This window comes from Lingula anatina, chromosome 4 (assembly GCF_051362555.1).
Source record: "Lingula anatina isolate TDL-2025a chromosome 4, LinAna3.0, whole genome shotgun sequence".
Lineage (NCBI taxonomy): Eukaryota > Metazoa > Brachiopoda > Lingulata > Lingulida > Lingulidae > Lingula > Lingula anatina.
In genome coordinates, this window is record NC_141770.1 from 28,252,459 (window position 1) to 28,268,714 (window position 16,256).

Sequence of the window (16,256 nt, forward strand, 5' to 3'; positions counted from 1 at the left end):
TGGCGCGCTGTGTGAAAGGGAGCGTTTTACAGATTCGAGTAAAGTGAGAGCGTTTTTACATATTCAAGTACAGACTGAGACCGGACTAAGAAGAGAGTTATCAGTAAGCGTCAGGGCAGCCCCTAGGGGCTAGCCCACTCCATTTTCTTCTCATATATTTTAAGGGGGGTCTTATTTTAGAGATTTAAATGTTTGGTAGATTGAACGGTAGATTATAACCGTTGCTAGATTGACGTAGAAGTTTTACGGAAACTTTATTCCCATGTAGCCCCAGTTTTCATTACTAACTAGAACAGTTTATACTGAGTCCGATTATGGACACAGACTAGTTAAGTTTGTTATTGCTACTGCAGTTGTTTTATTGACAGCAGTAACTATTTAAGTTCGTTATTTTCACAGCCGTCCATTCCTTGACAGCAGTGGGTAGTTAAGGCTAAGCGTAGGACAGTTTTTTTATTTATTATTTCATTTTCGCTTATTTTCCTTTCTAACCATTCCATGTTGTCATAAAATGACCACGTCATTCCAGTCATAGTTAAGTCATGTTGTCCTCGGAGACAACGTCAATTATTCTAGGTTGTCATCTAGTGACCACGTCATTCCAGTCATAGTTAAGTTTGGTTGTCTTTTAGGTACAACGTCATGTTGTCGTCAGAGACCACGTCAGTCATTCCATGTTGTCAACTAATGACCACGTCATTCCAGTCATAGTTAAGTTATGTTGTCTTTTAGGGACAACGTCATGTTGTCGTCAGAGACAACGTCAGTCATTCCATGTTGTCATCTAGTGACCACGTCATTCCAGTCATAGTTAAGTTATGTTGTCTTTTAGGGACAACGTCATGTTGTCGTCAATGACAACGTCAGTCATTCCATGTTGTCATCTAGTGACCACGTCATTCCAGTCATAGTTAAGTTATGTTGTCTTTTAGGGACAACGTCATGTTGTCGTCAGAGACAACGTCCGTCACTCCATGTTGTCATCTAATGACCACGTCATTCCAGTCATAGTTAAGTTATGTTGTCTTTTAGGGACAACGTCATGTTGTCGTCAGAGACAACGTCCGTCACTCCATGTTGTCATCTAATGACCACGTCATTCCAGTCATAGTTAAGTTATGTTGTCTTTTAGGGACAACGTCATGTTGTCGTCAGAGACAACGTCCGTCACTCCATGTTGTCATCTAATGACCACGTCATTCTAGTCATAGTTAAGTTAGGTTGTCTTTTAGGGACAACGTCATGTTGTCGTCAGAGACAACGTCAGTCATTCCATGTTGTCATCTAATGACCACGTCATTCCAGTCATGGTTAAGGCATGTTGTTTGTTTTAGATATAACGTCGTAGGGTCAGCTTCAGCGCTTGCGATGAAGCTTAGTTTAACTAAAGCGTAACCTAACGCTAGGTCCTTGTTTTGTGTTATCTACTAATGGAATCAGTGTCCAGTGTTACCCTAGTATATGGGGGGAGGATTTTACTGTACGCATGATAAGTTGTTACGATAGTATATGGGGGGAGAGATTTAACCACATTTATCTAAAGTGATAAGACTGTGTATGGGAGGGCGGTTTTTAAGGAAATAATGTTATGCACGCCGGCGAGCTATGTTGGCTATGGATGGACAAGGTCGGCATAGTGAGTCTTTCAGAGGGAGTTAGGGACCTCTTTAAATTTCTCTAGCTAGTGTAGGCAATGCTAAGATATAAAACCATTGTAAGAAGTAAATTTCATAGTTGAATAATCAGTGTTTAGCACAGTGCATAGTGGGAGAGCTACTCTCCGGTTAAGGTTACTAATCAACGTGATTTGAGTTTCTTTGAGTTAACAGTTGGCTGGGCGGAACCTCTTCAGTGTCTTCCGGGCCATGGGCTTATGCAGCATAACGGTCTGGGACCCCTTGGTAGAGCTGTGCCAAGGATGTTGCAATTATTGTGTATGACGACCCCGGGTGAAAAGCCGGCCGGGTCCGGGGCGCCATAGTAGAGCGGACGTCCACTTGGGTCTGATGCCGAGTTCCAGCCCAAGAGTGTTCCTTCCGTGTGAAGGGAGTCGAGTTACCCCGTGTGAAGGGGCAGATTTTGCTTTTGTTTCTTTAGTTCAGTGTGTCCATCCGGAGGAGTCGAGTGGATGCCAGCCGACTGTGACCTTAGAAACGGAGACGTGGTGAAGATTGTCCAACCCCTGCCACGGGACGTAAGGCCGTAGCGGGCCGATCCCTTACGGTGCTTCCCTGCGAACCCCCGTCCCCGCCCATGCGAGTTCGGAGATTTCACACGGAACAGACGGTGCTCAGGGAGTGGAAAATGTGGGCTTGTGATATGCGAAGATTAACCTTGCTCTTTCGGTGCCAACGATCACTGGTCCCGAGTCAAAGGGTTTCAGCGCCGCCAAGATCTCCACTGATTGGTTTGAAGGCCGCTGCGATCCCCCGCGCCCTCGTCACTGGTGACCGGAAAGATTGTCAGTATTGAGTTGGTATCACTTGACCCGCACCCTTGCGCATTTCTGGTAGAGAGTATCGCCGCATCCACATCAGAGCTGGTGAAGCTGGAACCGGGCTGTCGGGAGAGGGTGCACACCGAGAGCTGACTTGGATTCCCCTAGCGACTGCGGCCGTGCGATGCGGTATGAACTCCCTACCATGAGGACATCATCTTGAAAAGAGAATTACAGAACGGACAGCACCACGGAGATGAGTGACACTACGCGAGCCACGACGCTACCATAAGAAGACTACGTACGGTAATCCATATGAGAAGATACGCGATCTACGGCAACCGCTGCGCTACCCATAAGAAGGCTACGCGAGCCACGACGCTACCATAAGATTGACCACGTACGATAATCCATATGAGAAGATACGCGATCTACGGGAACCGCTGAGCTACCCATAAGAAGAGTACGCGAGCCACGACGCTACCATAAGATTGACCACGTACGATAATCCATATGAGAAGATACGCGATCTACGGGAACCGCTGCGCTACCCATAAGAAGACTACGCAAGCCACGACGCTACCAGAAATGTCTTCGTTGTCTTCGTTTTACTACCCAGATGCTGTCGTCGCGCGCAACATTTGAAATTTATGAACTTTAATGACCATAAGTCACGTCAAAGGATACTTGGAAATGCATGAACTATTGTGGCCATAAGTCACGTTTATATTGCATGAATTTTTGTATTCAATGTTTGGAGATTTAATAATCATATTGGAAATGTAATGCATGTCTTTTTATTTCTGAAGGTTGGGGATAGACTTTCCCCAAGGTACAGGCAACATCAATCCCACACCGCGTCGGGGTGTCGTCGCCGATTCGAGGCGGACGGCCGCGTCGCGTTACAATACTTTGAACGATTGGTGCTATTTCAACATATCGATCTACTGTGTGTAACTTATACCCCCGTCACACTTATTCGGAATCAGCAGGAATGAAGAAGAAGAATGAGCCCGAGCGAAGAATTTTGTTGTGCATTCCAGGATATTCGAATAGCATTCTAAAAACATTTTAAAATTCTGAGTGCATTTTAAATATTTTTACCCATTCTTGTGGCCGGCTCGAATGTTTTTGTCATGCAAAAACTTTCGAAGTGAATTCCAAGAGGAAACTTATCGAATGGCATTTGAACAGTATTCTAACTGCACTATGACTGCATTCTAAATATTATCACGGCATTCCGACAGCATTCGAAACATTATGATCAGTTACCATCCCTGTGGCGTTATTTATACACGCTGGGCATCGTGTTACATTCTAAACATGTTAGAAAGTAATTTTAATTAAGTACTTTAGGTATTTCAGCTGCATTATGTTTGAAATTTTTATATTTCAGACCATCATAGGCAGCTATACGGGGAGTAGTTGACTGCATTTGAGTTCGCTTCATATATCATTCGAGGCATCTTCTTACATACTTCTGCCTGTATTCGGCCAGCAGTAAAAGCACACTCTTACGGCATTTGAATTTCATTCGGAATATTCTGACTGCAATTTGAAATTCCCTCCCGCTTATGGCACGAATTTTTCAATTTATTCATTCTGGCTGGTTCTACCTTGATTCCTGCTGGTTCCGAGTAAGTGCGACGGGGGCCTTAAGTCGCGTACCAGTTCGAATATCCCTCAATGTGATCAGAATGTTTTGAATGTTGTTGGAATGCCGTGAGAATATTAAGAATGCAGACACACTGCTGTTAGAATACTATTCAAATGCCATTCGATAATTTTCCACTTGGAATGCGCTTCGAAAGTTTTTAACATTCAGGCCGACCACAAGAATGGGTAAAACTATTTGAAATGCACTCAGAATTTTTAGAATGCTCTTTGAATATCCAGGAATGCACAAAGAATTGTCTTTCCGACGTCATTCTTGTTCATTCTGCCTCTAGTGTGACGGGGGTATAAAGCCACGGTCACAACCGGACGCACGGATTTTAGGATCGTACATCTCCTGAAAATTTTGCGTGCATTAGGAGCCGTGGAGGTCCTAGAGATAGACGAAAGTCTGCCTTGCGAGTTGCGAGGGCCAAATGAAATGTCCTTCCAAGCAGGAACGCTAATTGCAAGTTGCAGGGGCCCTGGAGATTGTACTCATTTCTTGGGTTTGTCTTGCTACCTGCGTACGTGGCACGCACTCACCACTATTGAAGAGAAAGTAACGCACGGCGAAAGTAGTTCCATTTTGCTTCACACTTGCCTCACACACTTTTGATGACGTACTAACTGCGTGCCTCAGTTTTGCCTACTGTTCTGCCCTTCTTTTTTCTTCTTTCTCCCTTCTTACCTGCTCTAAGGCTTTTTTCTTGACCATTGGAGGCATATTAGAATCTGAATTAAGCAAAATTCTAATTTTTTGAAATTTTTTGCACATGTTGCACAATTTTCGTTAATTTTCGAGACACGACCGTGCGTCGTGAGAAAACCTTTTATTCTCCTGACGTATGGGTGACGCACGTGCAACGCATTTCCGCGGTGCTTTTGACTTTGATCGTTAGTTGTGAGGGCGTGCGCCGCACTCAACACGCAAAAGGCACTTGCTCCTTCATTGCTTGCGATGTGCGTCTCGGACCACGCACGTCTCACTTGCGAACTCCTTGCAAGTGAAGCAAGTTACGTTTGCGGCCTCGCTCTTCGCAGATTATTCGTAGAATCTTTTGGACATGTCCAACTTCCTCCGTACGTGCATACGAGCTGTCTGCGAATTGCATGTGAGATTCTGCGCAAAATTTGGTGGCAAGGAGGCCGTAAGAGCTCCTGCGGCCGGTTGTGACCGGCTTAATATTTATCCAATTTTTGCCTTTAATTGACACATGCATTACAGTTATTAAAAAAATGATGACCTAATTTTAAAAAGGACTTTGTAGATAATACAAAATAACAGACAGCTTGCCTTCAATAACTGGTTCAAAGTTGAAGAGGTCGTAAACAAAAACATTTTCTATCAGGCTTACTGGTAGTTTCATATTTTCCGAATACGTTATACTGGCGTCCATTATCGTTTCTAGATTGAAGGCTCAGGAGCCGAATTTTGCTATGTTAGTTATGGATATTAACCCACCATTCTACAAGTTATGATAATATGATGATAATAGAAAGAATATTGGGTATCAAGTACAGAAAAACAGAAAGCTTGCTTTCACTGTCAGATTTATTGTTAAAGAGGTTGTGAACAAATTCAATTTCCATTAGTCTTACTGGAGGTTTCATATTTTCCTTAGCGTTATATACTGGTTTCCATTACCATTTGAAGCAGTACGGCTTCATCAACGTGGTAAATTGATCAATGATGCTAAAAATATGCTAAAAATACACATTAAGTGATAGATACAATACGAGTCGCCGAGCTGTACGTGAAATATTACGAGTGTATTGTCGAGCCGCAGGCGCAGCAGTTTAGATACGGCAGAAGTTCCCACAAAACACTACTTCTCTCCCATCAGTGGCAGATTTAGGGGGTCAGGGGGTCCTGACCCCCCCCCCCCCTTTCCGGTTTCTGAAAAATATATCACACCAATATTCCCCTCTTAAAATAAGAATTTTGACTAGCTAAATCGTAGTTTTAAACCGCACCGAAGGCTACTGTTTGCTCTCCTGAACACCGATTCCCACACCAAGGGGGGCGTTCCGTTCCGGACCCGCCCCCCCCCCCCCCCAATCCAAATGTAATTAAATCCGCTGTTCTACGTGCTAGTCTCTTGCCCTACGTGCTAGTCTTTTGTTCTACGTGCTAGCCGTGGTTTATTGCTTAGGAGACGTAGTCAGTATGTTAATTTTCGATATTAATTCAACACTCCTGATCTCAGCAACTTACAAACACACACTGATAAGGACATCTATACCAACAACTTGTCGTTCAGGAGAACTTAAAATGTTCGTTCTCAATTATTCTCTTAAACTCATTGGAGGATAGTGGTCATACGTATTAACTTCATTTCTACACAATATTCAAGCTAGATATTCCTCACAAAGCTTTCGGTTTTCGGTCACATCCTGGACATTCTCAATGTATGCTGTTAGAAAGTAGAAAGCTTCAGTGCTGGGTAGAACATGGAATATTTTATGTTCGATATTATTAGACAGCAAGGATGGATTTCATCAGAATATCGGAGGATCGTGATAGAAAAGAGGGGACGGGACATTAATGTCCTCGCAACGTGGTCAAATGTTCAATGATGTTAATACTGCAGATTTCCAGATATGTTCATGAAACCAAATTAATTATTAATGTTTCACGGTGAGAGAAAAATGATGGAAAATTTAAACGGGGCCTTTTGTAACGGGGGTATATTCAGATGAGAACGACAGTCATTGGTTGGTTTGTCGTCTGCCACATGTGTCACCACGGACGTTGTGACGCGTACTGGTAGTGCATGAAGTAAAATAGATTCACTGATTTGCTTGTCAGTTTAATTAACATATGCATTGCAGTTTTGAAAATATGATGACCTAATTTCATATCGTATTTTGTATATAATACAAAATAACAGACAACTTGAGTTCATTGCCTGGGCAAAGTTAAAGAGGTCGTAAACAAACACATTTTCCATTAGGCTTACTTGTAGTTTCATATTTTCCGAATGCTTTATACTGGCGTCCATTATCTTTTCTAGCGGTACCTAGGCTCTATTCATACATAGATGTTTGATCGAAGTTTTTAAAAACACACCTCATTTATATATAAGATAAAGGGAAGTTTGCAAGAAAGATGATGCTTTATTTCGAATTTGCTGCTAATATGCAAGGATATGAAAAAAAAAAGATAATTTGCAAAATGCTTGCAAGCGACAGACTGTTTAAACGGGCTTTTTGAATAACTGACGCTATCTCAACGAATCGAACCACTCAGTATAATTAATTTCTAATCAAGTCTTTTCATTCACCATTTTGACACAGTGGAATTAATAAATGGATCATGGGTTTGATAAAATGATGACCTAATAAAACAAATTGCGTCTTTTGTACAAAATAGCATATTGTTTGCCTTCACTTCCTGGGTCAGAGTTAGAGAGGTCGTATAGTCAAACACGTTTCATTAGTCTTACTGGTTGTTTCATATTTTCCTAAGCATTATACAGGTACCAATAACTGTTTCAAGCGGTAGGACTGTATCAATATACATTTGATCTAATTAAAGGCCCAGGAGACGAATTTTGCTATGTTAGTTTTGGATATTAATCAACCATTCCACAAGTTTTAATAATATGATGATAATAGATAGAATATTGCGTATCAAGTACAGAAAAAAAGAAAGCTTGCCTTCAATGTCAGAATTATTGTTAGAGAGGATGTGAACAAAATCAATATCCATTAGTCTTACTGGATGTTTCGTATTTTCCTAAGCGTTATATGCCAAAAATTCACAATAATGCTTAGGAGACGTAGTCTGTATGTTAATTTCTGATGTTAATTCAACACTCCTAATGTCAGCAATTTATACACACAGACACAGGTAAGGACATCTATACCAACAACTTATCGTTCAGGAGGAACTTAAAATGTTCGTTATCAATTATTCTCTTAAACTCATTGGAGGATAGTGGTCATACGTCTAAACTTCATTTCTATACAATATTAAAGTTAGATATTACTCACAAAGCTTTCGGTTTTCGGTCACATCCTGGACAGTCTCACTGTATGCTGTTACAAAGTAGAAAGATTCAATGCTGAGTAAAACATGGAATATATTATGTTCGACATTACTAGACAGCAAGGATGGATTTCATCAGATTATCGGAGGGTCGTGATAGAAAAGAGGGGACGGGGTATTAATGTCCTCGCAACGTGTTCAATGATGTTAAAACTGCAGGTACTCATGAAGCCAAATTAATTATTGATGTTTCACGATGAGAGAAAAATGATCGAAGCATTTAAATGGGCCTTTGGTAATGGAGGTGGTTGGGGGGGGGGGTATCCATAAACGGGTATATTCAGATGAGAACGACAGTCATTGGTTGGTTTGTCGTCTGCCACGTGTGTCACCACGGACGGCAAGACACGTACTGGCAGTTTATCAAGTAAAATAGATTTATTGACAAGTTTTGTTCCGATCAGACTGCAGTGTAAACGAGGTAAGTTTTATCTTGAAGGAAATTTAATGTACCATTACGAGTCTCACTCTTAATTTATAATGAAGATAACTATTGTGTTATATGTATTACTGTGTACATATTATATGTATTACCTGCTTTACAAAATTTGACAAAAAATAACCGTAACCTTACAAGCGTCATCGTGAGGGGCCTTAACGCAAATGTTACCTAAAATTCTTTTTAAACTTGTCACACAATTATCATTGCCAATTGAACATTATTCAACGAATTGGTTCCGCATCCAAGGCGTGGTTTCCCTAGCTAGGTATACCAATGGTTTTTTGAAATTTGCCACCGTGAAATATACAGAAGCGAATACATGGATTTTTAAAGAAAATATTCCATCATTTTGAGCCGGAGTATACTGAAAATTTAGAGGAAATAATAGTTAGCACATTTAGACCCCAATCCCACAGATTTTAGATCGATCTATCCATGTGAGGAGTCTCACTAGATTACTGTCAGCTTAGCCGGCTTAAGCGTCTGTCCCGCCTACTAAAAGCTGTAAGGGGGTAATTACTACCGTGCACGCTCGGCTGACAGCAATTTAGCGTGAACATCCAGGGAGTTAGGTCGATCTAGATGGATCGATCTAAATATATGGAAATGCAGTCTTAGACTGCGTTCCATACATAGATATATGCAACATGATCAATCTATCTCCCAGCGTTTTCTCGCTTGCTATCAGCAATTAAGCTATCTAAAGCTGTTCAACGATATTCAATTACCCCTTAGCAGCTTCAGTAGGCGTGGCAGACATCTAAGCCGCTTAAGTTGTTTGCAATTTTGCGAGAATCCCCTCAGGAATAGATCAATCCATAGTTATTGCGACAGGGTCTGAGAATGGTCCCTAAGATTAAAGAAACGTGCAATCCCATCAGGGAATTTAGAAATCAGTTTGGTTGTGCAGTAACAATTAGTGGGGAAATAGACATGTAGACTAATGGGGAAAGGGAACACAATGCATTGACTATAAGCAGACCGTTTAGAAAGGTTGGCAAGTAGGATACGTTTTTAACCCGCACGAAAACGCAGTAGATACTCTAGCGCAGTAGACTACTGCAATCAGGCTGCAAACATGCCTAAAATCTGCTTCGATTTGGGAGCTAATTAGAATATTTGAGTCGTGCTTCTATCATGCTGCTAATCTACTGCATTAATGCTCCTCTCTGTACAAACCTATGTACTTTTTGGTGTAGAATTGCTGTAGGCTGTACTGCATTTTTACTGCAAATATGCTCCACACCACTACTGCATTAATGCTTCTTTGCTACTTCTTACTACTGCATTTTCGTGCGGGAAGTATCAGAATAAGCATACAGGGGGTATGTGGGAGATGAGAGGCACTGACGTGGATAAACATGCCCACAACTAGTAGTCAACAGTTACAAATAATTTCTATGGCTGCAATCTTGTTATTTTAGCATCAAAGCCTACATCGCTGACTCCACACATTGGTTATGGGATTGTTGATGTTCTCCACCCTTGTTCTTGCATTGATGGCTGGTTCCGTCGATTATTCATTTGCTTTCAGTAAGTCAGTGAGAATACTTTTTTCTCCTATGGGAACCGGAATGAAATTGAAAAAGTTGTACAGCATCTAGAACACGCATTAACAAGTGTCTTATGTACAGAAATATTTAGAATTAATTTTCATTCGTTCTAGTAGACTAAAATGAATTATGATATGTGACCTTATAAAAATGTCAATAAATCAAGGATTAATTTTCAATCCTGTCACACATACACATATTTGTGCTAGATTCTAGATGCTACGTGAAGCTTCAAGTAACTTCTGCAAGATGGCCACCAATTTCAAGATGGCGTCCATTTTCACCAACATTTTCTAAAACCGAGGTTTATACATATAAGAATAACATATTCCGTTTCCATGACAAATAATTAAATGTTCGGCTTTTCGTTGATATCTTTATGAAATTCATTGATTTATTGATGTCTAAATATGATAAATGCTCTAATTATTTTGATATTACCTTATTTATGCAATCTATTCTGGCAAAATCAATAGTCACATTAATATAACTTTCATGCTAGAAAACAACATGTGACAAATTAGATCACTCTTCTTAAACTAGTTGTAAGAAAAAAAAAACTACCAGTTATCTTCAAAATCACTGCTAAATCCAATATGGCCGCCAACATTAAATTATCTATATTACATTTTGAACTGCACTAATGTGTGTTATATATGTAAATATGATTATTTTAGAGATTTTAAAACATTCTCATCAAATGAAGTGATTTTTTATAATAAAATAAAAATGGAAAAACATATAAAATGTCAAGTATAACAGAATTATGGTAACGCACATGACCCCTCTATTACACGTCTTGTTTACATTTATAATTTTGTCATTTCCCACAATCCTCTTATGTAGGTAATATCCTCTAATAACAAGTTGCTGTCAGCAAGGTGTTATAAAATGGTTAGTGCTTATATAAAACTTTGCTGATCGTTATCCACAATTCCTTGCAGTTGAAGTGAGATTGGTGGGTGGTGCTCGTGCCGGTGAGGGCAGAGTCGAAGTGCTCCACAACGGTGAATGGGGCACTGTCTGTGATGACGGCTGGGATGACTTGGATGCCCGTGTGGTCTGCAGAATGCTTGGGTACAAGTAAGCACATTGTTTATTTTATGTTTCTTTTGTTATTCACTTTTATCATAAAAAAGTTACTCATGTTCTTTTTTAAATCTAGCAATGTCAACTTATATGACGTGGTTTACAAATTCCAGCCCAAGCTGCTCTGTTTCCTTCGGCCCTTATTTTGGAAAAGGTACTGGTTCCATTCTTATGGAAAATGTCGCCTGCTCTGGGAGTGAGAGTTCTATCAAAAATTGCAGTCACAATGGTTGGGGGACACACAACTGTGATCACTCTGAGGATGCTGGTGTCAGATGTGGCACAACAGCAGCACCTGGTGGGTGAACAGACTGTTTTCTTCAATCACGTATTATAATCATTCTACATAATGCTATTTAAATTATTTTTGCCATGGACCCGAGTCTTAAGCCCTTTTTAAAATCTTGAATATACTCGAAAACTTTAAGATCAATATAATATAATATAATATAATATAATATAATATAATATAATATAATATAATATAATATAATATAATATAATATAATATAATATAGTCGACATAAAAAAGCAAAAACATCGTCATCTGTAATTTGTTGTAGTTAAAGTGAGATTGTTGGGCGGTTCTCGTGCCGGTGAGGGAAGAGTTGAGATGTTCCACAACGGTGAATGGGGCACTGTCTGTGATGACGACTGGGATGGCAACGATGCCCGTGTGGTCTGCAGAATGCTTGGTTACAAGTAAGCACATGTTTCTTTCGCTACTCATTTTAATCATAATGAATTTCTATCATTATAAAAACCTGCTAATGTCAACCAAATTAATGTGGCTTACAAATTCCAGCCCCAAGTATTCTGTATCCTTTAACGGCACTTATTTCGGTCGAGGATTTGGTCCCATTCTAATGGATAACGCCGCCTGCTCTGGGAACGAAGCATCTATCCATGATTGCGGACACAACGGTTGGAGGTCACACGACTGTGGTCACTCTGAGGATGCTGGTGTCAGATGTTTCACACCAGGGCCTGGTGGGTGAAAAGAGTGTTTTCTTAATTTACAAGTTTTAGTCGTGCTACAAAATGGCATTGACATTATTTCTGTCATGGACCCGAGGGGTATCATAATGGTCTTTAAATGATTTTCTCGTCGGGCAAATGGTTAGTCCTTATATAAAATTTTTCTGATTATCTTCCGGAATTCCTTGCAGTTGAAGTGAGATTGGTGGATGGTTCTCGTGAGAGTGAGGGAAGACTTGAGGTGTTATACAACGGTAAATGGGGCACTGTCTGTGATGACAGATGGGATGACAACGATGCTCGTGTGGTATGCAAAATGCTTGGTTACATGTAAGTACATCGTTTATTTTAAGGTACCATTCCCAAAAGTCTAACTTACCAGATGGAAATATCTAAGTCCTTGGTGATTTTCGCTAAATTGCGTTCAGTTTGTCTGGCACACCCGCTCGTAACTTAAAGTACTTGTGTAAGGTCGGGAATACTCTGTGAACAATGATGCTGTTCATGTTGCTTTGCCAGACAATTAAGCTGATTACATTGCCTGCACCTTAGCAAGAATCCTCACTGAGAAGGATCGATCCTGCTTGTACGCTAAGTTCATGAGAATGCAGTCTAAATTTTAGCAAGCTAACATACCAAATTTGCCAATTTATGGTGTGCATTAAAGCGACTACATTAGCATCAATAAAAGTCCAGTTTTAGTCCAGAGAGATTTATTTATACGAGAAAATTATATTTTAATATTATGCTATCTTGGTATATACTCTTATTTATGTACAACGTTAAGATATAAGGATTTAAGGAGTACAACTTTAAGATATATATTTAAATACAATTAACTTGATCTTACTTTAATGAGAATAGCAAGATAATTAAGTTCTGTGCAGGGGCAGAGCGTTAAGATCAAGTTTGGTTATGTAAAATTAACTGGAATCATGTCTTAACAGCAGTTGTAATAAAAATTGAGTGAAAAGTCACAGTCATTCAAAACAAGTGTCTAATCCTTTCTTAAGTAATAATAGAAGTAGAAACATCGACCAGAAAGCAGAAGGGTGAGGATGGGTCACGTTTTTGTTGATGTTTAACCGTTTATGTCCGCTGGTGAATGGTTTACCATTTTTGTCCAGTGGTGAATGGTTTACCATTTTTGTCCAGTGGTGAATGGTTTACCATTTTTGTCCAGTGGTGAATGGTTTATGGTTTATTACAAGTTATTTTGGGCGGTAAAAGAGAACGGTGTAACATGTAAAACTGACGCCCGGAGACGACATTACATAATGAAAATCTGACAACCCCCCCCCCCCATATGTAATTCTGACTCCCCCAACAAAACTTCATAAATTATATATCTTGTAGTATGCATAATGGAGGATACATTTTCATGAGAAAATAAGAAAATGAAAAATATGAATTTTACCACCCAATGACTCCCCTATTGGTAATCATTTCATATTTTTTTAGTTTATTTTATGGAAAATATATTGGAAATATTCGAAAAGCTGATGGTAAAATACATTGCGAAAAAAAAAAAAAATCTCATTCTTCATTTTCATACCCATGGGATTTAGGTCCTTTTTTATATGTAGTCAACAGACCATTATTTTCCACATAGTTTGCATTGTGATGTATAAGTTGTTAGTTTTTGAAAGTTTGGTGGTGAAAATTGTGGCGAAAAATGATAATTTTAAAATGTCTCTACTTCTAAACACTGAAGACCGGGTGAGATTTATGAAGTTTCGTGGGGAGGGGGGACTCAAAAATTTATTATGAAATTTATTTCACCTATTATGTCATGTATTATAAGTTATTTTGGGCGAAATTTTTCATTTTGAAAGTTTGACTGGTGACTCACCTTTTAGGGGAGTCAGATTTTCATGGTACAACAGGATGTACATACTATGTAGATAGATCAACGTAAAGAAAATCACAGATTATGATTCATAATTTGTAAATGTGTAGAAGGAGAGGTGAAGAAGTCTCCGACGGCAAGATCCGTTGTTACATGTTGTTAGTATATTGTGAATTACCATCCAGATGATGTCTGAAACCTGTTAATGACTTTATATTTGATTATATCATAACGCTCTGTTCAATGTAGAACTTTAATTTAACTCATAGGAACACAAATGCTATTCTTAAAAAATAACTTATCTGAAACCTGCTATATGTATAGAATTAGATAATATTTTTTTATGTTGGAAGCTTAAATGCAATATAATTGATTTTGTAGCGAACGTGGCGCAACTGCAGTCGGTAGTGCTAGATTTGGCCAGGGTTGGGGATCAATTCATATGGATGAAGTGGCTTGTACTGGTGGTGAAGGATCCCTGAAAGACTGTCCCCATAATGGATGGGGATCGAACGACTGTGCACACTCGGAAGATGCTGGTGTCAGGTGTTTGCTATACGAACATATCCCCACAGCATAATAAGGGTCCATGCTCCACCTGGACAAAATAGCGACATATTTTTTCCTTTTGCCCTGCCTTGAAGTTTTCAAAGTATCTTAGTAAACAAAAGCATAAACGTCCGCATGTTAAACGTGATATACCCAAAGTTACATGCACCATGAACATAAACACTCCATTACCACTGTAATAGCGTATACATCTATTTACTTTTAATAATCCAAAATGGCTGCCAACAGTTAGAAATATAACAATTATCGCTACAGTTGGCTAATGTATTCAATCATTTCTCTTTTAGACATACTGTAGAGCTCATTACACACGTTTTTTTCCTGTCCTAGTAACCATGTTGCGTGCAACTTTTGAAATTATAGATATGCACGGTTTCACAAGATGGCCGCCAAATCCAATACAAGAATATAATTACCATGAAAAACTTGTTTACGTAATACATTTTTTCACTTCTGGGTCACAGTCGGGCAGGATGATACAATCCACTAACCAGAAATAGCACTATAATGCAAATAAACAAGTCATTACCCAATGGTTGCGTTTGTATTCAGCTTCTTGATGGATTATTTTTATTAAATCTTACCAATTGTATGACCAATGAATATTTAACCCTCAAGTGACCGAGTGGGGTCATTTACGACCCCAGCCATATGATTTAATGTGCCATCTCTTGATTTTTTATTCGAATTTTCTTTCCTTGCATGAGTTTGTTAGTCTAATAACCCTACACACTTTCACAGTTTTTTGTAGGGATCAACCAATTAGTGTGGCGTATACATCACAAAATCTTGTGGGGTCATTTATTACCCCAAAGAGAAGCATTGGTTTTTAAATATTAGTTTTTAAATTTTATTCAAAGTTTTGCCCACGCAACACTGGCAGGAAAATGTCACATGCATGTGCTTCATGCAACCAGCCAGTTGGCCCAAAACATAGGCACAAATAAGTGGTTTGTGAAGATTGTGCTTGAAGTGTTACTAATAGTGCATTGCTGATTCTAATTTCAGTAGCTTTGTTGGAACTTTTTCTCATAATTGGGTCTCTCATTTTGACGGTTACAATTTTCGGATATTTCGAAAATGTAAAGAATTCTGTTGATATCATATTATACATATATTAACAAATTGTTTGTGTGGATTTTGTTTTATACACAGATGTGGTAGTAACATACACGTAGGTTGATTGAATGTGTTCTGAGTAGTATGACTTCCTTACCAGCATTAGGGTATTCTCTACTCAGCAAGTCAGCTAATTATTCTTACTGAAGTTAACAGGATGCTATCTCAACATAAGTCAAATTATTTTTATTCAAAGTAATTTTGTAATGTACTTTTTTCATTTAGTGTGGCAAATAAAAAGGTAAATAATTCTGCAAGTGGAAACTGTCAAGGACTGTCTAAATACCGCTGTAATGTTGTTCTTAAAATCTGTGCTTGGTTATTTCATGCAATAAAAGTATTTTTACCATATACTTATTACATTAGATCATTACAAAGTGCTTGTCTTAAATCCTGGGAGTAGTATAGGTGTGATAAACCCTCAACAGCCTTTGATAATAAGGATCCCTGTACAGAGCACAATGGGGTCATAGATGACCCCACTTGGTCATTTCAGTCAGTAAAATAGCTTG

The 16,256-nt window shown here is 39.2% G+C and overlaps 1 protein-coding gene across 1 annotated transcript; it reads left to right on the forward strand.

Annotated features, from left to right (window-relative positions):
• The first annotated feature begins 10,885 nt into the window (after nucleotides 1-10,885).
• LOC147762714 (neurotrypsin-like) lies at nucleotides 10,886-12,540 on the forward strand. Its single transcript, XM_087011509.1, has 6 exons — nucleotides 10,886-10,892; nucleotides 11,084-11,222; nucleotides 11,342-11,526; nucleotides 11,792-11,930; nucleotides 12,034-12,218; nucleotides 12,398-12,540. Exons 1-6 carry the CDS (start codon nucleotides 10,886-10,888, stop codon nucleotides 12,538-12,540), a joined length of 798 nt encoding a protein of 265 aa, XP_086867635.1.
• Nucleotides 12,541-16,256: the final 3,716 nt, after the last annotated feature.

Excerpts from the sequence above, each read along its gene's own strand:
- LOC147762714 (XM_087011509.1), top strand. Across the intron at positions 11,223-11,341 it reads TGCAGAATGCTTGGGTACAA|CCCAAGCTGCTCTGTTTCCT; the intron begins GTAAGCACATTG and ends TACAAATTCCAG. Across the intron at positions 11,931-12,033 it reads TGCAGAATGCTTGGTTACAA|CCCCAAGTATTCTGTATCCT; the intron begins GTAAGCACATGT and ends TACAAATTCCAG.